Source organism: Coccinella septempunctata, chromosome 1 (genome assembly GCF_907165205.1).
Source record: "Coccinella septempunctata chromosome 1, icCocSept1.1, whole genome shotgun sequence".
Taxonomy (NCBI): domain Eukaryota; kingdom Metazoa; phylum Arthropoda; class Insecta; order Coleoptera; family Coccinellidae; genus Coccinella; species Coccinella septempunctata.
Window position 1 is genome coordinate 29,360,198 of NC_058189.1, and position 25,053 is coordinate 29,385,250.

At 35.7% G+C, this 25,053-nt stretch overlaps 2 protein-coding genes across 4 annotated transcripts in view; both read right to left on the minus strand.

Annotated features, from left to right (window-relative positions):
- The window catches only part of LOC123318393 (dynein axonemal heavy chain 8-like), a 1,393,903-nt gene that overhangs the window by 313,818 nt on the left and 1,055,032 nt on the right, over positions 1 to 25,053 (minus strand). For all 3 annotated transcript variants that reach the window (XM_044905013.1, XM_044905020.1, XM_044905005.1), the window contains one exon: positions 13,337 to 13,622. In XM_044905013.1, the coding sequence (XP_044760948.1) occupies positions 13,337 to 13,622 (286 nt within the window). The remainder of the gene's footprint in view (positions 1 to 13,336; positions 13,623 to 25,053) is intronic.
- On the minus strand, positions 4,762 to 5,760 carry LOC123318491. The gene is made up of 2 exons (XM_044905141.1): positions 4,993 to 5,760; positions 4,762 to 4,930 (listed from the first exon to the last, which is right to left on the minus strand). The coding sequence occupies exons 1-2, from the start codon at positions 5,466 to 5,468 to the stop codon at positions 4,870 to 4,872; spliced, it is 537 nt and encodes a 178-aa protein (XP_044761076.1). The 5' UTR covers positions 5,469 to 5,760; the 3' UTR covers positions 4,762 to 4,869.

The following is a 25,053-nucleotide window of genomic DNA, read 5'->3' on the forward strand; positions in this document are numbered from 1 at the left end:
TAGACCGCAACTGACTTATGGATCAGGTGCTTGGGGATTCGCGGCAAAGAGCCATATACAAAGAATTCAGGCAACAGAAAAAAAGCTACTACGATGTGCCATAGATGCGCCTTGGTTTGTCAGGTACAAACAGATATATCGAGATTTGAAGTGGGAAACCATCACCGAATTTATGAAGAGAAAAGCTGAAAAAATATTCGAAACAGCGAAGGAACATCCAAACGAAGAACTCAGGAGACTAGTGGACTACGATCCGGAGGAAGACAGAGGAAGAATGTGAATTCACAAAAGGAGACCGCGAGATCAATTGAGGAAAGATTAAAATGAGTACGGAAACTTATTAAAACTATACTAAGAAGAGATATCCGAAATGGACGCACATGAAAACCCTAGCACGACAATGTGCAACAAGAAATTAGCCGATCAAGGGATAAATGGTTAATAGGCAATGCCCGGAACCGATATAAAGCAGGTTATGTTAAGTGGGTCGCGAACTCAGGAGAGTGAGTAACCCCACAGTGTTCCCTAGAAATGAGTTCCTCTGGGCGAGAGATAGAGCTCCGTGTTTTCAGGGTCGCAGATTCCCCCTGCTATAAAAGAAAAAAAAATTTGTGACAGTGAGTGAAGAGACCAGCACCAAGTCATCCGCATGGCGATACGCCTAAAGAAGTAAAAGATCTTATACGAGAAAATCGAAGACTCAGAAGAATATATCGGATGAATAAAATTGATCTGAATAGAAGGAACCTCAACCGCCATAGCCAAGTTCTGAAAAATGCCCTGATAGATCTAAGAACAAGCAGATGGAACAAAAGAGTTCAAGAACTGAATACAATTGATCATTCTGCATGGAGAAAAGACTAAAATTCCACCCCTACACGGAGAAAGGAGGGATGGCGTATACCAATACTGATAAGGCAGATGCATTGGCGGACTCGATTGAACGAGAATCGAGAATAAATTACAGGATAGACGATGATAATGAAGATCTGGAAGAACTGGTTGAAGAAAATGATGAAGAAATGGATGAATTACCAGCGGCTACTGAAATAGACAAACCAACATCGCCAAATGAAATCAGGGAAATAATTAGAAGTTTGATGAAGAGGAAAGCTCCCGGAAGCGATTAAAGAAATTACCTAGAAAAGGTATAGCCGCTCTAACAAATATCGCGAATGGAATTATGAGGACAGAACACTACCCAGAAAAATGGAAAACAGCAGAAGTCATAGTGTTCAATAAACCATTCAAAGAGAAGAAGTTCCCACAAAACTATAGACCGATAAGTCTACTGTCGGCGTTAGGAATAGTAGTAGAAAGAATTAAAGCCACTAGGCTGAATGAGGAAACCGAAAATCTGAAACTAAAACCACCAGAACAGTTCGGATTCAGAAGAGAACACTCAACAGAGCAACAATTATTAAGGCTCACAGAATACATTGCAGAGGGATTCCAAAATAAACAAGCTATAGGTCTTGTTTTACTAGACGTCGCCAGAGCATTCGACAGAGTATAGCATCGGCATGAAGGATTAATATACAAGATGAGATGTGCTGAATATTCGATCAAAATATGCAAGTTGATCCGGAATTATCTCAAAAATAGAAGATTTTACGTGAAAGTGGAAGGAGAATGCTCCACAACAAGAGATATAGAGGCTGGAGTACCCCAAGGGTCAGTACTTGGGCCACTTCTGTACAACATATACATTCACGATATTCCGAAGAATCCAAGAACACAGGCATAGCAACTCGACACCGCAACCCAGAAGTAATAGAACGAGTTCTACAAGAAACGATTGACGAAACAAATGACTGGTGCATAAAGTGGAGAATCAAACTCAATGGACAAAAGAGCCAAGCAATATTATTACAGAAGAGAAGACTGCGACCCACAACGAATCTAGAAGTTGACAGCGAAGAAATCGATTGGAAAAATGAAGCCAAATATTTAGGAATAACGCTCGACAAAGGACTTACTTGGAAAAGTCATACCGAACAAGCAATCGACAAAACGAAAGCAGCGATGAATAGACTTTATTCTTTAATAGGAAGAAGAAGCCACATGTCGAAGGAGACAAAATTGAAGATAATCAAAGCCGTTGCTAGGCCTCAACTGACTTATGGATCAGTTGCCTGGGGTTTCGCGGCAAAGAGCCATATCAGAAGAATTCAGGCCACTGAAAACAAGCTGCTACGATGTGCAATAGATGCACCTTGGTTTGTCAGGAATATACAGATTTATAGTGACCTAAAATGGGAAACCATAACGGAATTCATGAACAGAAAAGCAGAGAAATTATTCGAAACAGCGAAAAACCGTCCGAATCAAGAAATCAGGAGACTAGTGGACCACGACCTAGAGGAAGACAAAAGGAGAATGCGAATTTACCGAAGGAGACCAAGAGATCAATTAAAAAGAGATTAAAATAACAACAGAAACTTATTGAGAAATTCAATAAAGTGTTAATCCAATAGAGGATAAACACATAAATCACAGCATAATAGTGTGCGAGAAGAACACCGACTAAGGCCCAGTTGCAAGAAAAGTCTTTTAAGATTTGATGTCCCATTAAAATTTGAAACTGTCATTTTTGAAGGGGAAAATGGAGGATTAAGATTTTAATGAAGTATTAAATTTTAATGGACTTCCCTGCAACTGGGCGTAAGAGATGAACGGTTTATAGGCAAATACCCAAACCAATATTCAAGAAGCAGTTAAGGGTTTTTAGTGGGTCTCGAGCTCAGGAGAGTGAGAAACATCACACTTGTTCCCCCTCAGGAGAGAGTGGTTCGTCTGACTTGCAGATTTTCCCCCTGCTAAAAAAAAAATTGTGACAGTTTGCGTTATTCTGTGCTATTTGAATCGTTTAGTTCGGACAAAAAATCGTCTTGATCTAATTCGAATTATCTGAATCTGTAAACTGGTGACCTCACATCAACAATGCTAATATGGGAATGGTGGTGGAAAAGGTCAAAATATTCGGGATTTAAACTTCCAACTTAGCCAACGTTTCGGAAATTATATTTCCATCATCAGGGCACTGAAAATGAGAAAACAAACTCTGAAAAGTCTCTCCCTTCACGATAGTGAGACAAAAGTGCAAAACATCAATACAAGGATACTTGTTACTTCTTAAAAAATTGGTATAAAAAGTGATTAAAAAAGAAAATTACAAAATTACTCGAAATTACAAAATATCACAAAAATAAAAAATGACAAAGTCAAAATCAAGAAGCACAGCACAGAGGAGAAGGAGAAGAGAAAGAAAACATATAAAAAAAACAAGAATTACCAAATATATGAATATGCATATAAATATCAATAAATAAATAAATTAATAAATTGAAATGTAAAAGAAATCACAGATCAATTGATACTCACAAGATGAAATTGCTTTTCCCACAGTCATTGAAAAATATCATATATAAAATTCATTAAAACAAAACAATGGTACGCTTTCATCGAGGTAAAACAATGACAACAAAGGGAGATCGGGAACATATGAAGACAAACACAGAGAGATGTGGACGGACACCGAGAAATGTTCACGTTTTCTTTCTTACTTTCTTCAATAAATTATGATATATTATAGAAAGGTGCTGTATGTCGGTTCTGGAATTGACAGAATCGTGAACCTTGATCTGGATCATCTCGTGCAACAATCGTTTGCCGAGGAAAGGATGTCTTCCTAAAAGAACAACATCATCGAAATCAAAACGGTGTCCAGTTGACTCACAGTGGTGGGCTAGTGCAGTCTTAGGGTTGGTGATGGGTAGACTAACAGAACGTTTATGCTCCTCAACTCTAATTTTTAAATATCTGCCAGTCTGGCCAACATATACTTGGGAGCAATCATTACATCTAATCATGTAAACAATGCCGGACTGTAGGGAAACCGGAGTTACGTCCTTGATACGGGTGAAAAAATTAACGCCAACAGTGTTTTTATTTCTGAAAGCTACATGCAAAACATCAGATTTCAATATATGCGCCAACCTTTCCGATAGGGACCTAACGTAAACTAGTCCGTAGAATTTTTTTGTTGTTAAGACATCCCCAACACCATCAACCCCCTGGGAAGCAACCGGGACATTAATCGGAAAACCCTCACCGAGAATACGGTTTATAATAGAAATAGGATAATTATTTTTAAGAAGTATCGATCTTATGTATTCTAAGTTTTTCCCCCAGTATACCCCATCAGAGAGGTGTAACGCTCTATGTTTCAAATTTCGGATAATGCTGATCTTATGCACGAGCGGATGATGAGAGAAAAAATTTATATAACGTTCAGAGAAGGTTGGCTTATGGAACCAATCAACAGTTAGAACGTTCAATTCATCTCGTTGAATCTTAAGGTCCAAAAAGCTTATGCTGCCATTGTGTTCGTTCTCTAGAGAAAATTGCAAACGGGGGTGGAAACTGTTAAAGACACGCAGAACCTCATCGTCACTACCGACCGGTATCGATATCAATAGGTCATCTACATACCTACGAAAAAGTGGCACAAGAAAAGGTAATTTAGCAATGGAAACCTTTTGTAACCGGGACATAACTATTTCAGCACATTTGGAAGAAATGCAGCCCCCCATACCAAAACCAAAGATCTGCAAATAAAGGGTGTCATTAAAAGAAAAATAACTGCTATCGATGATGAATTCGTAAATTATTTTAAAGGTTGCAAAATCAAAGGACTTGTTTTCAACGAGATGCCATCCATCTTCAATTATATTCAAGGCTAAATCTGTAGGAGTATTGGTGAAAAGGGATATCACATCAAGGGACACCAACTTATAGCCTGGTGGTAACTGAAATTTATTGATAGAGTCAAAAAGTTCAAAGGAGTTCCTTACATATGATTCATCTTTAATAAAAATTGGCTCCAGTGTCATAGAAATAAATTTGCTCAGGGCGAAAATCGGTGAACCTACAAAACTCAATATTGGTCTGAGTGGAACCTGCTCTTTATGAACTTTTGGTAAAAAGTACATTTTAGGGGTAACTCCATTATTAGTAGTTAACAGCCTAGCTTCTTCTTCGGTTATTATATTCTTAGCAAGCAACACTTTTACTAATCTATTATTCTTGTTCTGTATTTTAACAGTGGGTTCAGAATCTAAAACTTTATATGTACTTGAATCACCAAGCAAGTTGAGTGCTTTGCTGAAGTATTCGTCCCTATCCATGATAACTGTAATGTTTCCCTTATCAGCTCTGACAATTATAATTCGCTCTCTATAATTAGACAAAAACATCCTGGTTTCCTTAATCGATCGAGAGATCCAAGAGTCATGTTGTTTCCCCCCATGGTATGAACCGACAAAGTTTGTAATAACATTAACAACCCTGCTCCGCAGTACATCTCTATCATCTACATTATGTTTTTTAATGATAGTTTCACAATCAGCAATTATTTCATCGATAGGAAGTGATCGCGTGTAAGGCAAATTAAAACGATCACCCATACTAAGTAAGTAAAGAACATTATCAGGGATGTCCTTAATTGAAGAAAAATTTTTAATCCATCTTTCATTTACATTGGAAAAATCTTTGGGTCTCTGTGATCTCAGCAAATTATCAAATTTTCTCAATTGTCTGTTACGAATAGAATAAAAACGATCATTATAGAAACCAACCTGGCTACGAGAAAAGGACTCAAAAATATCCTCAGTGACCGTGCTCCTCACCTTCAACTTTACAAAATTTAGCTCAGACTTCAACTTATTATACTTCCAATGACTAAAACTAATTTCAACATTTAAAATATTTCGCTAGAATTTTCTCAGAGCACGGAGACATTGGTTGACAAAAGGACTTCCGGAAAGCGTTAAATTAGTTATGCATCTTGAGTATTGCACAATATGAGAAGGTAGGATACTTTCCTTTCTACAGTGAAGGAGAAACTTAATGTGGTTGACCATGCTTGCTAGTTTTTTGACAAGCCTCGCCCAGCTTTTAAAGGCTTCAACCAGGTCAGGACCATACATTTCCTCGATGTCACGAAAGAAACTCATTGTCAGATGATGAACTGTGTCAAAAGTTGAACCAAACTTAATATCTGAATCTGTAAACTAGTGACCTCACATCAACAATGCTAATATGGGAATGGTGGTGGAAAAGGTCAAAATATTCGGGATTTAAACTTCCAACTTAGCCAACGTTTCGGAAATTATATTTCCATCATCAGGGCACTGAAAATGAGAAAACAAACTCTGAAAAGTCTCTCCCTTCACGATAGTGAGACAAAAGTGCAAAACATCAATACAAGGATACTTGTTACTTCTTAAAAAATTGGTATAAAAAGTGATTAAAAAAGAAAATTACAAAATTACTCGAAATTACAAAATATCACAAAAATAAAAAATGACAAAGTCAAAATCAAGAAGCACAGCACAGAGGAGAAGGAGAAGAGAAAGAAAACATATAAAAAAAACAAGAATTACCAAATATATGAATATGCATATAAATATCAATAAATAAATAAATTAATAAATTAATAAATTGAAATGTAAAAGAAATCACAGATCAATTGATACTCACAAGATGAAATTGCTTTTCCCACAGTCATTGAAAAATATCATATATAAAATTCATTAAAACAAAACAATGGTACGCTTTCATCGAGGTAAAACAATGACAACAAAGGGAGATCGGGAACATATGAAGACAAACACAGAGAGATGTGGACGGACACCGAGAAATGTTCACGTTTTCTTTCTTACTTTCTTCAATAAATTATGATATATTATAGAAAGGTGCTGTATGTCGATTCTGGAATTGACAGAATCGTGAACCTTGATCTGGATCATCTCGTGCAACAATCGTTTGCCGAGGAAAGGATGTCTTCCTAAAAGAACAACATCATCGAAATCAAAACGGTGTCCAGTTGACTCACAGTGGTGGGCTAGTGCAGTCTTAGGGTTGGTGATGGGTAGACTAACAGAACGTTTATGCTCCTCAACTCTAATTTTTAAATATCTGCCAGTCTGGCCAACATATACTTGGGAGCAATCATTACATCTAATCATGTAAACAATGCCGGACTGTAGGGAAACCGGAGTTACGTCCTTGATACGGGTGAAAAAATTAACGCCAACAGTGTTCTTATTTCTGAAAGCTACATGCAAAACATCAGATTTCAATATATGCGCCAACCTTTCCGATAGGGACCTAACGTAAACTAGTCCGTAGAATTTTTTTGTTGTTAAGACATCCCCAACACCATCAACCCCCTGGGAAGCAACCGGGACATTAATCGGAAAACCCTCACCGAGAATACGGTTTATAATAGAAATAGGATAATGGCAGCATAAGCTTTTTGGACCTTAAGATTCAACGAGATGAATTGAACGTTCTAACTGTTGATTGGTTCCATAAGCCAACCTTCTCTGAACGTTATATAAATTTTTTCTCTCATCATCCGCTCGTGCATAAGATCAGCATTATCCGAAATTTGAAACATAGAGCGTTACACCTCTCTGATGGGGTATACTGGGGGAAAAACTTAGAATACATAAGATCGATACTTCTTAAAAATAATTATCCTATTTCTATTATAAACCGTATTCTCGGTGAGGGTTTTCCGATTAATGTCCCGGTTGCTTCCCAGGGGGTTGATGGTGTTGGGGATGTCTTAACAACAAAAAAATTCTACGGACTAGTTTACGTTAGGTCCCTATCGGAAAGGTTGGCGCATATATTGAAATCTGATGTTTTGCATGTAGCTTTCAGAAATAAGAACACTGTTGGCGTTAATTTTTTCACCCGTATCAAGGACGTAACTCCGGTTTCCCTACAGTCCGGCATTGTTTACATGATTAGATGTAATGATTGCTCCCAAGTATATGTTGGCCAGACTGGCAGATATTTAAAAATTAGAGTTGAGGAGCATAAACGTTCTGTTAGTCTACCCATCACCAACCCTAAGACTGCACTAGCCCACCACTGCGGGTCAACTGGACACCGTTTTGATTTCGATGATGTTGTTCTTTTAGGAAGACATCCTTTCCTCGGCAAACGATTGTTGCACGAGATGATCCAGATCAAGGTTCACGATTCTGTCAATTCCAGAACCGACATACAGCACCTTTCTATAATATATCATAATTTATTGAAGAAAGTAAGAAAGAAAACGTGAACATTTCTCGGTGTCCGTCCACATCTCTCTGTGTTTGTCTTCATATGTTCCCGATCTCCCTCTGTTGTCATTGTTTTACCTCGATGAAAGCGTACCATTGTTTTGTTTTAATGAATTTTATATATGATATTTTTCAATGACTGTGGGAAAAGCAATTTCATCTTGTGAGTATCAATTGATCTGTGATTTCTTTTACATTTCAATTTATTAATTTATTAATTTATTTATTGATATTTATATGCATATTCATATATTTGGTAATTCTTGTTTTTTTTATATGTTTTCTTTCTCTTCTCCTTCTCCTCTGTGCTGTGCTTCTTGATTTTGACTTTGTCATTTTTTATTTTTGTGATATTTTGTAATTTCGAGTAATTTTGTAATTTTCTTTTTTAATCACTTTTTATACCAATTTTTTAAGAAGTAACAAGTATCCTTGTATTGATGTTTTGCACTTTTGTCTCACTATCGTGAAGGGAGAGACTTTTCAGAGTTTGTTTTCTCATTTGCAGTGCCCTGATGATGGAAATATAATTTCCGAAACGTTGGCTAAGTTGGAAGTTTAAATCCCGAATATTTTGACCTTTTCCACCACCATTCCCATATTAGCATTGTTGATGTGAGGTCACCAGTTTACAGATTCAGATATTAAGTTTGGTTCAACTTTTGACACAGTTCATCATCTGACAATGAGTTTCTTTCGTGACATCGAGGAAATGTATGGTCCTGACCTGGTTGAAGCCTTTAAAAGCTGGGCGAGGCTTGTCAAAAAACTAGCAAGCATGGTCAACCACATTAAGTTTCTCCTTCACTGTAGAAAGGAAAGTATCCTACCTTCTCATATTGTGCAATACTCAAGATGCATAACTAATTTAACGCTTTCCGGAAGTCCTTTTGTCAACCAATGTCTCCGTGCTCTGAGAAAATTCCAGCGAAATATTTTAAATGTTGAAATTAGTTTTAGTCATTGGAAGTATAATAAGTTGAAGTCTGAGCTAAATTTTGTAAAGTTGAAGGTGAGGAGCACGGTCACTGAGGATATTTTTGAGTCCTTTTCTCGTAGCCAGGTTGGTTTCTATAATGATCGTTTTTATTCTATTGGTAACAGACAATTGAGAAAATTTGATAATTTGCTGAGATCACAGAGACCCAAAGATTTTTCCAATGTAAATGAAAGATGGATTAAAAATTTTTCTTCAATTAAGGACATCCCTGATAATGTTCTTTACTTACTTAGTATGGGTGATCGTTTTAATTTGCCTTACACGCGATCACTTCCTATCGATGAAATAATTGCTGATTGTGAAACTATCATTAAAAAACATAATGTAGATGATAGAGATGTACTGCGGAGCAGGGTTGTTAATGTTATTACAAACTTTGTCGGTTCATACCATGGGGGGAAACAACATGACTCTTGGATCTCTCGATCGATTAAGGAAACCAGGATGTTTTTGTCTAATTATAGAGAGCGAATTATAATTGTCAGAGCTGATAAGGGAAACATTACAGTTATCATGGATAGGGACGAATACTTCAGCAAAGCACTCAACTTGCTTGGTGATTCAAGTACATATAAAGTTTTAGATTCTGAACCCACTGTTAAAATACAGAACAAGAATAATAGATTAGTAAAAGTGTTGCTTGCTAAGAATATAATAACCGAAGAAGAAGCTAGGCTGTTAACTACTAATAATGGAGTTACCCCTAAAATGTACTTTTTACCAAAAGTTCATAAAGAGCAGGTTCCACTCAGACCAATATTGAGTTTTGTAGGTTCACCGATTTTCGCCCTGAGCAAATTTATTTCTATGACACTGGAGCCAATTTTTATTAAAGATGAATCATATGTAAGGAACTCCTTTGAACTTTTTGACTCTATCAATAAATTTCAGTTACCACCAGGCTATAAGTTGGTGTCCCTTGATGTGATATCCCTTTTCACCAATACTCCTACAGATTTAGCCTTGAATATAATTGAAGATGGATGGCATCTCGTTGAAAACAAGTCCTTTGATTTTGCAACCTTTAAAATAATTTACGAATTCATCATCGATAGCAGTTATTTTTCTTTTAATGACACCCTTTATTTGCAGATCTTTGGTTTTGGTATGGGGGGCTGCATTTCTTCCAAATGTGCTGAAATAGTTATGTCCCGGTTACAAAAGGTTTCCATTGCTAAATTACCTTTTCTTGTGCCACTTTTTCGTAGGAATGTAGATGACCTATTGATATCGATACCGGTCGGTAGTGACGATGAGGTTCTGCGTGTCTTTAACAGTTTCCACCCCCGTTTGCAATTTTCTCTAGAGAACGAACACAATGGCAGCATAAGCTTTTTGGACCTTAAGATTCAACGAGATGAATTGAACGTTCTAACTGTTGATTGGTTCCATAAGCCAACCTTCTCTGAACGTTATATAAATTTTTTCTCTCATCATCCGCTCGTGCATAAGATCAGCATTATCCGAAATTTGAAACATAGAGCGTTACACCTCTCTGATGGGGTATACTGGGGGAAAAACTTAGAATACATAAGATCGATACTTCTTAAAAATAATTATCCTATTTCTATTATAAACCGTATTCTCGGTGAGGGTTTTCCGATTAATGTCCCGGTTGCTTCCCAGGGGGTTGATGGTGTTGGGGATGTCTTAACAACAACAAAATTCTACGGACTAGTTTACGTTAGGTCCCTATCGGAAAGGTTGGCGCATATATTGAAATCTGATGTTTTGCATGTAGCTTTCAGAAATAAGAACACTGTTGGCGTTAATTTTTTCACCCGTATCAAGGACGTAACTCCGGTTTCCCTACAGTCCGGCATTGTTTACATGATTAGATGTAATGATTGCTCCCAAGTATATGTTGGCCAGACTGGCAGATATTTAAAAATTAGAGTTGAGGAGCATAAACGTTCTGTTAGTCTACCCATCACCAACCCTAAGACTGCACTAGCCCACCACTGTGAGTCAACTGGACACCGTTTTGATTTCGATGATGTTGTTCTTTTAGGAAGACATCCTTTCCTCGGCAAACGATTGTTGCACGAGATGATCCAGATCAAGGTTCACGATTCTGTCAATTCCAGAACCGACATACAGCACCTTTCTATAATATATCATAATTTATTGAAGAAAGTAAGAAAGAAAACGTGAACATTTCTCGGTGTCCGTCCACATCTCTCTGTGTTTGTCTTCATATGTTCCCGATCTCCCTTTGTTGTCATTGTTTTACCTCGATGAAAGCGTACCATCGTTTTGTTTTAATGAATTTTATATATGATATTTTTCAATGACTGTGGGAAAAGCAATTTCATCTTGTGAGTATCAATTGATCTGTGATTTCTTTTACATTTCAATTTATTAATTTATTAATTTATTTATTTATTGATATTTATATGCATATTCATATATTTGGTAATTCTTGTTTTTTTTATATGTTTTCTTTCTCTTCTCCTTCTCCTCTGTGCTGTGCTTCTTGATTTTGACTTTGTCATTTTTTATTTTTGTGATATTTTGTAATTTCGAGTAATTTTGTAATTTTCTTTTTTAATCACTTTTTATACCAATTTTTTAAGAAGTAACAAGTATCCTTGTATTGATGTTTTGCACTTTTGTCTCACTATCGTGAAGGGAGAGACTTTTCAGAGTTTGTTTTCTCATTTTCAGTGCCCTGATGATGGAAATATAATTTCCGAAACGTTGGCTAAGTTGGAAGTTTAAATCCCGAATATTTTGACCTTTTCCACCACCATTTCCATATTAGAATTCGAATTATGCTGTAAATAGCTAAATTGTGCTTTTTCACATTTCTGAACAATAATCTATGTATGTTGGTAATTTGCCAAGAATCTTTTAGTTTAGTTGTTCATTTAAAAATTTGGACTGCGTATTTGGACCATTGTTCACATTCATTTGTTCATCTAAGAAAGGCTTAAAAAGAGCAAGGTGAGTGTGAAAACAAACATCATATATTAATATGATAATATAATGAATTCGTAAGTATACTTGTTTCATATTTCAGGTCCATTTTTCTCCTGAGATGTTGAAAAATGAGGGAGGATGGAAAAAAGTTGGAAGTTAATGTAGTCTCTAAAGATGAATAGAAACGTGAAGGACCTGCTTTTGAAAGAATCCCAAGAGAGCCATCGCCTCAATTTCACTGGAAGACTTAGACCCTAGTATATCTGGTTACTCAAGTGGCTTGCCTCTCCACTGAAAAATCAATATATCTTCTCAGGAGAATATAACTATGTAATTTTTGAGTAAAGGAGTAGAAAGGGGTACCTAAACAGTACTTCCTAAACCTAAAAGAATGACAAGGTTGTAGTATGGAAACAAGTTCTAAAAAGCCTAATCTGTAATATTCGTTATTTGATATATTACTAATGCTAAGTAAAACTATAAGGACTTGTATGTAATATTATTGTTGAAATGAAAATAGAAATGTTAGGCACTGCATTACCTTTATAGTTTTTTCTCAACCTACCTCACTTTTTCTCACATCTAAGAAGGAAAATGGACCTGGAAATATGAAACAAATATACCTAAAAGTACATTTTATTTTCAAATAAATGTATTATGCATTATGCTCGTTTTTTTTACTCACCATACTCCTTTTAATCCCTCCTTAGATGAATAACTCAATGCTAAAATGTGTTTTTATGATCAACTAAAATATTTTTTTAAGATTGCTACAATAAATTATTTTTCAGAAATGTAAAAAAGTAAAATCTACCTTTTAAGAGAATATATTAAACGTTTTAAATTAGAGTAAAAGGATATCTTCCTCTAAACACAAAGTTTCAGATCGAGTTAAATGACATCACCTTCAAACAAAAACGTAAACAAATATCCGCCATTAACGGTCGAAATCGACTATTGTCGCCACTGAGGTAAATAAAGTCACTGTATTTTTCGAGTGGTCCATCTATTCTCTGTTCATTCAATCTATGGTTGAGACGTAGAGTAGTCAGTCACGAATAATCGTAGTTAGTGTCAGTAGAGAGTTAAATAGTAGAGTAGAATAAATAGTGTCTTGTCAATCAGAAACTTCTTTGTTGATATTTCACTTCATTGAATATTTGGGTAAAGTGCAGTATTTTTCTACCTTGGACCAACCACCAAGATTCGACATCAGGCTCATACTTATACTTTATACAAGGTGTTTCATTGTTTATATGAAACAATGACAAACCTGAATTCTTCCCTTGCTGCATTTATTTTAATTTCTGTTTCTTTAGCTACCGTGAGCTTCTCTTGAACTTCTAAGGAGGTTGTTTTAGTAACATTCAGAACTCCTATTACAGTGTCATCATCCAGCAAAGATCCTTGGGTTGTTGTCAATTTATACAGTAAATTTTGTTCGAGCTCTGACATTTTTCTTCTATTGGAAGTGACATCAATCATGAGCTGGGTTCTCTCAGTTTCTAACTCACGTTTTTCCGTGAGAATGACTCTTCCTAATAGCTGATCTTCCAATCCTGAAAAAAAATCATAATTTAATTAAGCAAATATTAAGGGGAAGTTATACCTCAAGAATATCCATTCAAAAACGGCATTCACTAGTTCTTAGTTTACGCTATCAGTTTTGTACGTAAAGACTTGAATTTTTTGAATTGAAGTTAAAGTTATTGAGTTGGTTTTTTATGAATTATATTTATAAGTACCTGCAAGTAAGGTTAATTAGGAGAAATTAGGAGAATACCTATTTTTATCACAGGTCAGTAAGAAACTATAGATGTTACTAAGATTATTCGTATCCGTTTTCTTATTCATCGTTGAATTTTTGTTTTCATTTATATATATAACACATTTCTAAAAAAGTTCTTTTTTGGTATTCTTGTTCGTGATCTAAGACTTGTATATTATCGTAATCTACAGCATGTCCTGTGTTATTAATATGTGAAGCTAAAGCACATCTTTCAGGTCTCAGAACAGAATCACTTTTGTGTAACGCCATTCTCCTATCAAGAATACCAAAAAAGAACTTTTTTAGAAATGTGTTATATAAATGAAAATAAAAATTCAACGATGAATAAGAAAACGGATACGAATAATCTTAGTAACATCTTTAGTTTCTTACTGACCTGTGATAAAAATAGGTATTCTCCTAATTTATCCTAATTTGTAACCTTACTTGCAGGTACTTATAAATAAGAGACATTTCTAATCCAAATTGTATAAAATAAGAAAAGATTTTCTCAATTTTTTTTGCCTTTCTGTGAACATCATGGCGCATTTGCTTGTCCATGCCAATTTATAGAATTTTTCTGAAATCTGTCATTTGTGAAACCATTTTTTTTCCTGAAAAATTCAACTGAAATTGACGTACTTTTTTGATTACCCTCTAAATGGTCTTGTGTTTCTGAAGCTACCATATATATTGTCATGGTATTGTAAGTTTTAGCCTAAGAGAATTTGAACTTTTGTTATGAGATCTTTGTATTTTCCAGTTGCTCCTGAAGAAGTCAACGATAGTTGACGAAATATATAGAGCTTTAATACAATTCGACTCTCATTGGAATATATATATATATATATATATAATATATATATATATATATATATAAATATATATATATATATATATATATATATATATATATATATATATATATATATATATATATATATATATATATATTACAATACCATGGCAATTAATATGGTAGCTTCAAAAAAACAAGACAATGTATAGGGTAATCAAAAAAGTACGTCAATTTTAGTTGACTTCCCTTTCCCCTTTTTGGTCCTTTCATTATTTCCCTTTTTACTTCGAATCCCAAGTTCCTTCTCCACCTTCCGTGGGTAGATTTCCAAGTATTCCATGCTCTAACCTTGAATTTCTGCTATTAATTGAATCAGCCAGTTGATACTCAAGAGCCTAGTATTTCTCACAACACCAAGTTAATTATCTATGAATATTGAATCGATATAAGCTCTTATGAGCAAGATATCGTCTATACCAAATCGATTTTTCTTTAAACTCAAGACTTGCTTCATAACCGACATGAAATTTCACTTCTACAACACATCTTCCGAATCGAAAAAACCGCTTGTACGTACGTTGTCAAATCCTTTTCAGTAACGCTATGAGCCCGAGAAAGAATTTCTCTGCCCAATAATCTACATAGCAACATTTTCTGATTAACCACAATATTTCTATATTTTAGGGGGAGTCCGGCAGAGTTGAACCCCTTTTCACTCTGAAGCTACTTAACGGCCGTTTTCAATAACCTATTTATCCATCGAAACGGTGGAAAGATAGATACTAGGGATAGACCGATCTGTCCTTTTGTGCTTGTTTACGTTTCAATATTCTATCTGCAGATAGCGATTCTTACTGGCCCAAGCGATCTATCCCTTCCTCTGAAATGAGGTTAGATAGACAACCAGAGATAGGAAATTTTCATTATAACGTGCGTTCAAAAAAATTCGTCGTCAAGTAGGCTATGGAATTTCAAACGTCGATATTGCGTATCTATACGTAGTTCTTAGCTTGTGCTCTATTATTATTACAGGTTAGCTGTCAAGTTAGCGTTTTGGATTGTTGTTAAATTAAAATTACCAGCAAATAATAAAGATGGTTTTTACCGACGTACAAAAAGCATTCATTATTGAATCCTACTTCAGAAATGGGGAGAAAATAGAAGGCGAGTGGAAATATTCTGTTGAGAAATGTCTCAGCGACTTCAGGATCGAGTATCCCGACGTTGCTGTAGATTACCAATCTTTCCAGAGTACTGTTTCGCGATGTGTGAGCGTTTTTCGTGAAACAGGTAGCGTTCAAAGAAAAAAAGGAAGTGGTCGACCAAAGAAGAGAACACCAGAGTTAATCGAAAATGTTGAGAATGTGATGACAGAAGCTCCTCGAACCTCTGTTCGGGTTTTATCTCAACTAGCTGGAGTCTCTGTTGGTACATGTCACACAATTTTGAAAGAAGACATCAATTGGTATCCTTATAGATTGACATGTTATCAGAAGATTGAAGAAGTTGATTACCCTCGTAGAATGGCCTTCTGTCAGTGGTTTCTAAACGAATTCATCGATAACCTGAATAAAGTTTTCTTCTCCGACGAAGCCTGGTTTCATCTTTCTGGATATGTCAACTCCCAAAAACCGGAAAATTTTTACATTGAGACACCACTTCATTCTCAGAAAATTGGAGTTTGGTGTGCTATCAGTCAGAGAAGAATTGTTGGACCTATTTTCTTTGACGGAACTTTAACAGCAGAACGCTATAAAGAGGATATTATCATGCCTTTTATAGCTGAATTAAATTTCGAAGAATGGTCATATAGTTATTTTCAACAAGATGGAGCAAGAGCACACACAGCTGTAGAAACATTGGCTACACTAAGGAATATTTTTCAGGATCGACTCATTAGCCTCAATACTGAAAATGAATTTCCTCCAAGATCGTGTGATCTTACACCATGTGATTTCTTCTTATGGCCTCATTTGAAGAATTCTATCTTCCAATCACCTATTTCTAATCTGGACGAACTCAAGACTAGGATCATTGAAAAAATTCATCTAATTAACGATGATCCTTTTATATTGAATAATGTCTTTGAATCTCTCAAAAGAAGATGTGAGAAGTGTTTGGAGCAAAGAGGAGGACATTTCCAACAGCTACTTTAATTATATAGAACTCTTAAACGTGAAACTCATTGTAATGAAAATCCTATAATTCAGTTTCTTCAGTTATGGCAGAGACTGCCTCTGGTTATGGATTTTCACTGTCAGCGTCAATTCAATATTTTATTCATTGAGAAATAAACATATTCTGAGGTTCTTAGTGTGATTTATTTCTATTACCTACTGTTATAGGTACAACCTTTTCACATAATTGTAAGTACAAAAACCATAATACTCGATTCGTTCAAGATTCATGTCTTTGACTTATGAACTCTGGTTAATTTTTCCAATCGCCTCAGATTATTTGGATTCTTGTAATCTAATTCAATGAAAAAATGCTAATAAATCATTATTGAATGTGCAAGTAATTTTTTCTGAGAAATTGCCTTTTCATACAAAATTACGATAAATAGGTTAATGTCATCAATGTTTACATTTGGCTGTGATGACTGATGAGTGTGATGTAAGGGAAGAATTACGTTCAGTCACAGAAAATCAACCTACAAAATTCCATAGCCTACTTGACGACGAATTTTTTGAACGCACGTTATATGCGCTTACCTGCGTTTCAAAAAAATTTGAAATAAACCATCGATTGAAAAAAGTATCTCCGATAGTTCAGTTTTATGATCTGTCGAGTTCGAGCAGTAAGGGGTAGAGATAAGAGTTGTTATCAGGGTGCATTTCAGTACTGTTTTCTTGACAATTGAATTGTAATTAACTTTGAAAAAATGGATTATTTGAGTAACGACGACAGCGACAGGGAATTATAAGAGATGATTGATGAGTTCGATGAAGAAAGTGAATCGGAAGAGACCATAATACAAAAAGTTCATGAAGCACTAGGTGATTACATGATTATTTTGAATGATTACGAGTTCACATGTAGAATTCAACTGAACAAAGGTGCTGTGAGTGAATTATTGGATTTAATTAATCCATATTTGAGGGCGCAATGTGGGAAAATTCAAACCGAAGAGTTGAAGGATTCGGACAATCTTCTCCAACTCTCCTCTTTCAATTTATTGTTGGTAGCTCTGCTGGTAATAACCCCATCAGCTGCTACAAATTCTACCAAACGCATGGCCTCTCCTTTAGTAATTGGTTTTGATTTAGGCTGGAAAAATTATTGCCTTCAGAACTTGAAATTAATGAAAGATGAATATCGATAACAACGGCGCTTTTATTTGAAGGTACTTACGGTTGAGGAATTCATTTTCAAGTATTGCGTGGTTGAGAATCTCGACCAACAATTATTGTGATGTATTTATTGCCGTATTCACCACGGGTGTGAAGGCAGCAACGGTTTCCAGCAACGGTTTTTTCATTTTCGCTTTTACCATACAGAATGTAAAAATACCCGTTGTTTGGGGTTTTTTGATACAAATGGGTTATTAAGAACATAATAAACACAGTCTATAGGGTGAAATAATTTGTGCATCGAAAACCACCCCCACCAACCCCCCGAATTTGAACTATCTTGATACACAGTGAAAACAACCCCGTTGCTCGAAATTTTTCTACGAAAATGGGTTCTTACCCACATACTGAACACGATCTATAGGGTGAAATAATTTGTGCATCAAAAATTACCCCCATCCAACCCTGTGAAGATGAAATATCTTGATACTGTAAAAAGTGTGAAAAAAAAACCGTTGCTCGGGGTTTTTTGATGGAAATGGCTTGTTACCCACATACTGAACACGATCTATAGGGTGAAATAATTTGTGCATCAAAAACTACCCCCGTCCAACCCTCCGAACTTGAACTAACTTGATAGAGTAAAAAGTGTAAAAAAAAACCGTTGCTCGGAGTTTTTTTATGGAAATGGGTTGTTCCCAACATACTTAACATGATTTATAGGGTGAAATAATTTGTGCATCAAAAACTACCCCTCCTTCAACCCTCTGATGTTGAACTATCTTGATGCAGTTACAAGTGTGAAAAAAACCGTTGCTCGGTGTTTTTTGATGGAAATGGGTTGTTACCAACACACTTAATACGATCAAATAAAACAGAAGTTTCCTGTTTCCATTTAAATAATCAGCAAAAATATAGAAAATTGAAAGTAACTTTTAATGATGATGTTTTACAACATAATTTCAATCCTAAATATCTCGGAATAAAATTAGATTCTTCATTGAATTTTAAGGTTCATTTGGAAACTTTACGTTTGAAATTAAAATCGAGGAACAATATAATTCAAAAATTAGCTGGTTCTTCATGGGGTGCTGATGCCATCACACTTCGTACGGCAGCTTTGGCCCTAGTTTTTTCTGCTGCTGAGTACTGTTGCTCTGTTTGGTTCAACAGTGCCCACGTCAATAAAATCGACACCATACTCAATGATTCTATGAGGATTGTTACGGGGACTATCAAATCTACACCTTTGCATTGGTTACCCGTTCTATCAAACATCGTACCACCTCATATTCGCCGACAAGTGGCAGTCTCGAAGTCTTGGAATAAATTTAATTCCTTTCCAAATTCATTTCCAATTTTATCATATCTACCAGATTCTAGAAGTGCCAGATTGAAATCACGTAAGCCTTTATGGACTAATGATTTTCTGTATTCAACTAATAGCCATAAAGAATTTTGGCAATCAGAATGGAATTCCTGTAATCTCTTTAATAAAGATTTGATTACTGATCCTTCAAAAAAAGTTCCTGGCTTTGATCTTCCAAGAAAAATTTGGTGTACACTAAATCGACTGAGGACTGGCCATGGTCGGTGTGATAGCATGCTCTTTAGGTGGAATGCTGTTGATAGTCCAAGATGTGAGTGTGGTGCAGAAGAAGAAACTATAGACCACTTGGTAAAGAGTTGTAGAATATATCATTTTCAGGGTGGTTTCGAAGGTATCCATTCGGTGACCGATTCTTTTTTGAGATGGGTTACAAATTTCGAAATTATTTAATGAGTAATATAAAATTCAATACAACCCTCTCGTTTTTTTTCTTTCTTTTTTGTTTTCAGATTATTCTTCGTCAACCATCATAGTAGATAGAATGGAAGGAAGTTTTTGGATTTTGTCATATGAAGAAGATGTCCTTCAATATAATAATTTCAGCTTATTCTTTACACAAATACATCATCATTACACTTATACGGGCAAACAGAGAGTTTTTTCTGAGGTTTTTATCTCTGTTTTTTTCATGTATCATACGAAGATATGTATGGTACCCCGTTGACATTTTTCCTCTGCTTACACTGAGATCTGGAACGAGGAACAGGTTTTTAGGATCTGTCTCTTGTTGCCATTTCTTTACACCCGCATCATTGTTTTTTAGATTGTAAAAGTTTGTAACACTCTTTTTCAAAAGAATATATATATATATATATATATATAGGGTGAAATAATTTGTGCATCAAAAACTACCCCTCCGCCAACCCTCTGAAGTTGAACTAACTTGATACAGTAAAAAGTGTGAAAAAAACCCGTTGCTCGGTGTTTTTTGATGGAAATGGGTTGTTTGCATTATACTGAACACGACCTATAGGATGAAATAATTTGTGCATCCAAAACTACCCCTTCTCCAACCCTCTGAAATTGAACTGACTTGTTACAGTAAAAAGCGTGAAAAAAACCCGTTGCTGGGAGTTTTTTGATGGAAATCGGTAGCTACCACCATAGTAAATACGATCTATAGGGTGAAATAATTTGTGCATCAAGAACTACCCCCTCCAACCCTCTAAAGTTAAAATATATTGATACAGTAAAAAGTGTGAAAAAAAAAACCGTTGCTCGGGGTTTTTTGATGGAAATGGGTTGTTACCCACATACTGAACACGATCTATAGGGTGAAATAATTTGTGCATCAAAAACTACCCCCCCTCCAACACTCTGAAGTTGAAATATCTTGATACAGTAAAAAGTGTGAAAATAACCCGTTGCTCGGTGTTTTTTGATTGAAATGGGTTGTTTGCATTATACTGAACACGACCTATAGGATGAAATAATTTGTGCATCCAAAACTACCCCTCCTCCAACCCTCTGAAGTTGAAATATCATGATACAGTAAAAAGTGTGAAAAAAAAACGTTGCTCGGGGTTTTTTGATGGAAATGAGTTGTTACCATTATACTGAACCCGACTCATAGGGTGAAATAATTTGTGCATCAAAAACTAACTAACTCCAACCCTCTGAAGTTGAACTAAGTTGATACAGTAAAAAGTGTGAAAAAAACCCGTCACTCGGAGTTTTTTATGGAAATCGGTTGTTACCAACATACTAAACACGACTTATAGCGTGAAATAATTTGTGCATCACACTTATTACTGTATCAAATTAGTTCGACTTCAGAGGGTTGGAGGAGGGGTATTTTTTGATGCACAAATTATTTCACCCTATAGATCGTGTTTAGCTTAGAATATAGAATAACAGGAAGGAGCATATTGCTCATATCAATTTGACCGGAATAGAGGAGAAATATGGCCGACATATATTTCCGTTTCAACAGTGGCGTAGGACAATGAAGTTTCCAAAAAACTAACTTCAATAGTCAGTTGATTCTGATTAATCAAAAAAATTAGGAAAGAACTGACGTAAAGTCAGAAGCTTTTTCACGCTCGTTCAAATTGATAATCAAAGCGGAAATTCACTCCGCCTAACACTGCTTGGCTATATACTTAATGGTATTAAGGTCTATGACTTAACATCACCTACGCCCATGGAGTGTTATTGTCATGGAATAACCTTGTTATGTCATGAAATTCAGAAACTCATAATTAATACCTGATATTCAGCTTAAAAAATCACCTACCTATGAATTATTCACGTTAAAATATCCAAAATCCTTATTTCCAGCAAATTTCAAGAATCCCAATTACCAAAATTAAGTTAAAACATCACTTTGTTCATTTGGCCACAGATAACAGAATCATTTGACTTCCAAGTCTGCCACTTTTCAAATCAGACTTTGGAAGACCAATATGGCCGTTTCCGTCGCAGAATTCCCGTCACATTTATTCGAAAAAGCTTCTTCCTGATATTCTATGTTCTAAGGTGTTTAGTATGTTGGTAACAACCGATTTCCATAGAAAAACTTCGAGCAACGGGTTTTTTTCACACTTTTTACCTTATCAAGTTAGTTCAAGTTCAGAGGGTTGAAGGAGGGGTAGTTTTTGATGTACAAATTATTTCACCCTATAGATCGTGTTTAGTATGTTGGTAACAACCGATTTCCATAAAAAAACTCCTAGCAACGGGTTTTTTTCACACTTTTTACTGTATCAAGTTAGTTCAATTTCAGAGGGTTGGAGGAGGGGTAGTTTTTGATGCACAAATCATTTCACCCTATAGATCGTATTTAGTATGTTGTTAACAACCCATTTCCATCAAAAAACCCCGAGCAACGGCTTTTTTTCACTGTTTTTACTGTATCAAGATATTTCAACTTCAGAGGGTTGGAGGGGGTAGTTTTTGATGCACAAATTATTTCACCCTATAGATCGTGTTCAGTATGTTGGTAACAACCCATTTCCATCAAAAAACACCTAGCAACGGTTTTTGTTCACACTTTTTACTCCTTCAAGTTAGTTCAACTTCAGAGGGTTGGCGGAGGGGTAGTTTTTGTTGCACAAATTATTTCACCCTATAATTCGTGTTCAGTATAATGCAAACAACCCATTTCTATCAAAAAACAACGAGCAATGGGTTTTTTTCACACTTTTTACTGTATCATGATAGTTCAACATCAGAGGGTTGGAGGGTGGTAATTTTGTATGCACAAATTATTTTACCCTATAAGTCATGTTCAGTTTAATACTGAACTCATTTCCATCAAAAAACCCCGAGCAACGTTTTTTTTTCACACTTTTTCTGTATCAAGATATTTCAACTTCAGAGGGTTGAAGGGGGGTAGTTTTTGATGCACGAATTATTTCACCCCATAGATCGTGTTCAGTATATGTGTAAGAACCCTATTTCATAAAAAACCTCCGAGCAACGGGGTTTTTTCACTGTGTATCAAGATAGTTCAATTTCGGGGGGTTGGTGGGGGTAGTTTTCGATGCACAAATTATTTCACCCTATAGACTGTGTTTATAATGTTCTAAATAACCCATTCGTATCAAAGAATCCCGAACAACAGGTATTTTTACAAGCTGCATGGTAAAAGCGAAAATGAAAGAACCGTTTCTGGAAACCGTTTCTAATACACTCCAGTATCTCAAACGCTAGAAATGAATTAATGATGTGAGGTCTTATATTAGTGTTCTGTGGTCTGAGCTGAATAGATTCCTATCTATCCTTGCCTTGAGATAGACAACGTCAAACCATAATTGTGAAATGCAAACCATAGATAGATAACTACAAGGATAGATAGGCACACAAACTGGAGATAGCGATCTATCCCATATCTTGGATAGTTTATTGAAAACGGTCGTAAGTTGTATCTGTAAATGTTAGCAACTCATTTTTTCGCGTGAAGATATCATGCCCAAATAGGTAACGATAAATAATAGTAGAGATGGTGAGATGGACATTTTGAATACAGCAATTCTTTTGTTATGAACAAGTGTGGGGATTCTCACTCTCCTGAGCTCGAGACCCACTAAAAACCCTTAACTGCTTCTTGAATATTGGTTCCGAGCATTTGCCTATAAACCGTTCATCTCTTAGTCGGTTTTCTTCTCGCACACTATCGTGCTGGGATTTATATGTTTATCCTCTGTTGGATTAACACTTTATTGAATTTTTCAATAAGTTTCTGTTGTTACTTTAATCTCTTTTTAATTGATCTCTTGGTCTCCTTCGGTAAATTAGCATTCTCCTTTTGTCTTCCTCTGGGTCGTAGTCCATTAGTCTCCTGAGTGCTTGATTCGGATGGTTTTTCGCTGTTTCGAATAATTTCTCTGAATGAATTCTTCAACCAGTTCTTCCAAATCTTCATTATCTTCGTCTATCCTGTAATTTATTCTCGATTCTCGTTCGATCGAATCCGCCAATGCATCTGCCTTATCAGTATTAGTATACGCCATTTCCCCTTCTCCGTGTAGGGGTGGAATTTTACTCTTATGTCCTCGTTGGCTTTTTTGCATTCTCCATGCAGAATGATAGATTGTATTCAGTTCTTGAACCCTTTTATTCCATCTGCTTGTTCTTAGATCTTTCAGGGCATTTTTCAGAACTTGGCTATGGCGGTTGTGGTTTCTTCTATTCAGATCATTTTTATTCATCCGATATATTCTTCTGAGTCTTCGATTTTCTCGTATAAGATCTTTTACTTCTTTAGGCGTATTGCCATGCGGATGACTTGGTGCTGGTCTCTTCACTCTTCTCGTGCTTTTTTCGTAAAGTTTCAATATAATCCCTTCCAGTTAATCAACCGCACATTCCAGATCCTCTGGAGTGCTTATTGTTGGAATTTCTGTTATTTCCGATTATATTAAGTGGCTGTATTTAGCCCAATTGGTATATTCTCTTATTTCCATTAGTTTTTCTCCAATTGTCATATCGACGGGATTGTGGTTTGAAGTTCCATCTTCCAAAGTTTCAATAGAGAATTCTTGAGTTATATTTTTCAATATTGCGATATCTGTTACATCTGGTATTCCTATACCAAAAGCAAGATATGTCGGTAATTCTGGTCCAATCACTATGGCATTTTGTTTTTCGGCGAAATCCTTGAGTTTTTTGCCATTTCTATTCTCTGCTCTGCTGTTCGACAATGGGGATTTACATTTGAAATCTCCGATGCAGATTTTCGGGTTTGTCCCTTCCAACATGTTGTTTATCTCCTCTTCCAATAAATTGTTTGGTGGTCGCTTATATGCCGAGGTAATTTCGACTCTTTGAGATTCAATTCGGCAACAATCGTCACTGTTTCTGCTTCTCCTTGTGTTTCGTCGGATCTACTTTTGAAGTAGTGTTTCAAATCTGTTCTCACCAATATTGCTACTCCCCCTCCGGTGTTTGTAGTTCTGTCACATCTATATGTTTCATAATTCATGAAATTCAGTCGTGTCTTCCGGTTTATTCTTGTTTCCTGTAGGGCTATAATATCAGGTTTTCTCTTTGATATTATTTCTTCTATCTCGGCTTTCCGAGTGTTGATCCCGTTTATGTTCTACGAGATTATCTTGAGGGATTTCTTCCTGATATCCGTAAAGTCCATTAATTCAGTTTACTGAATTTCTCTTTCAAATTTCAACATTATCTTGTTGAACATGAAACTATGATACAAAGCCATAAGTTTCCTAAGCTATGAGAAAAATCGGAAAAAAGATACGAAAAATAAGCTCACCTGATTTTTTCTGCAGTACCA

What these genes read in the sequence shown, in the direction of transcription:
- LOC123318491 (XM_044905141.1), bottom strand. Translation starts at nt 5,468, where the DNA reads ATGGGTGATCGTTTTAATTTGCCTTACACGCGATCACTTCCTATCGAT. An exon ending in AATGGAGTTACCCCTAAAAT is followed by an intron (nt 4,931 to 4,992) that starts GTACTTTTTACC and finishes TGAGTTTTGTAG; the next exon opens with GTTCACCGATTTTCGCCCTG.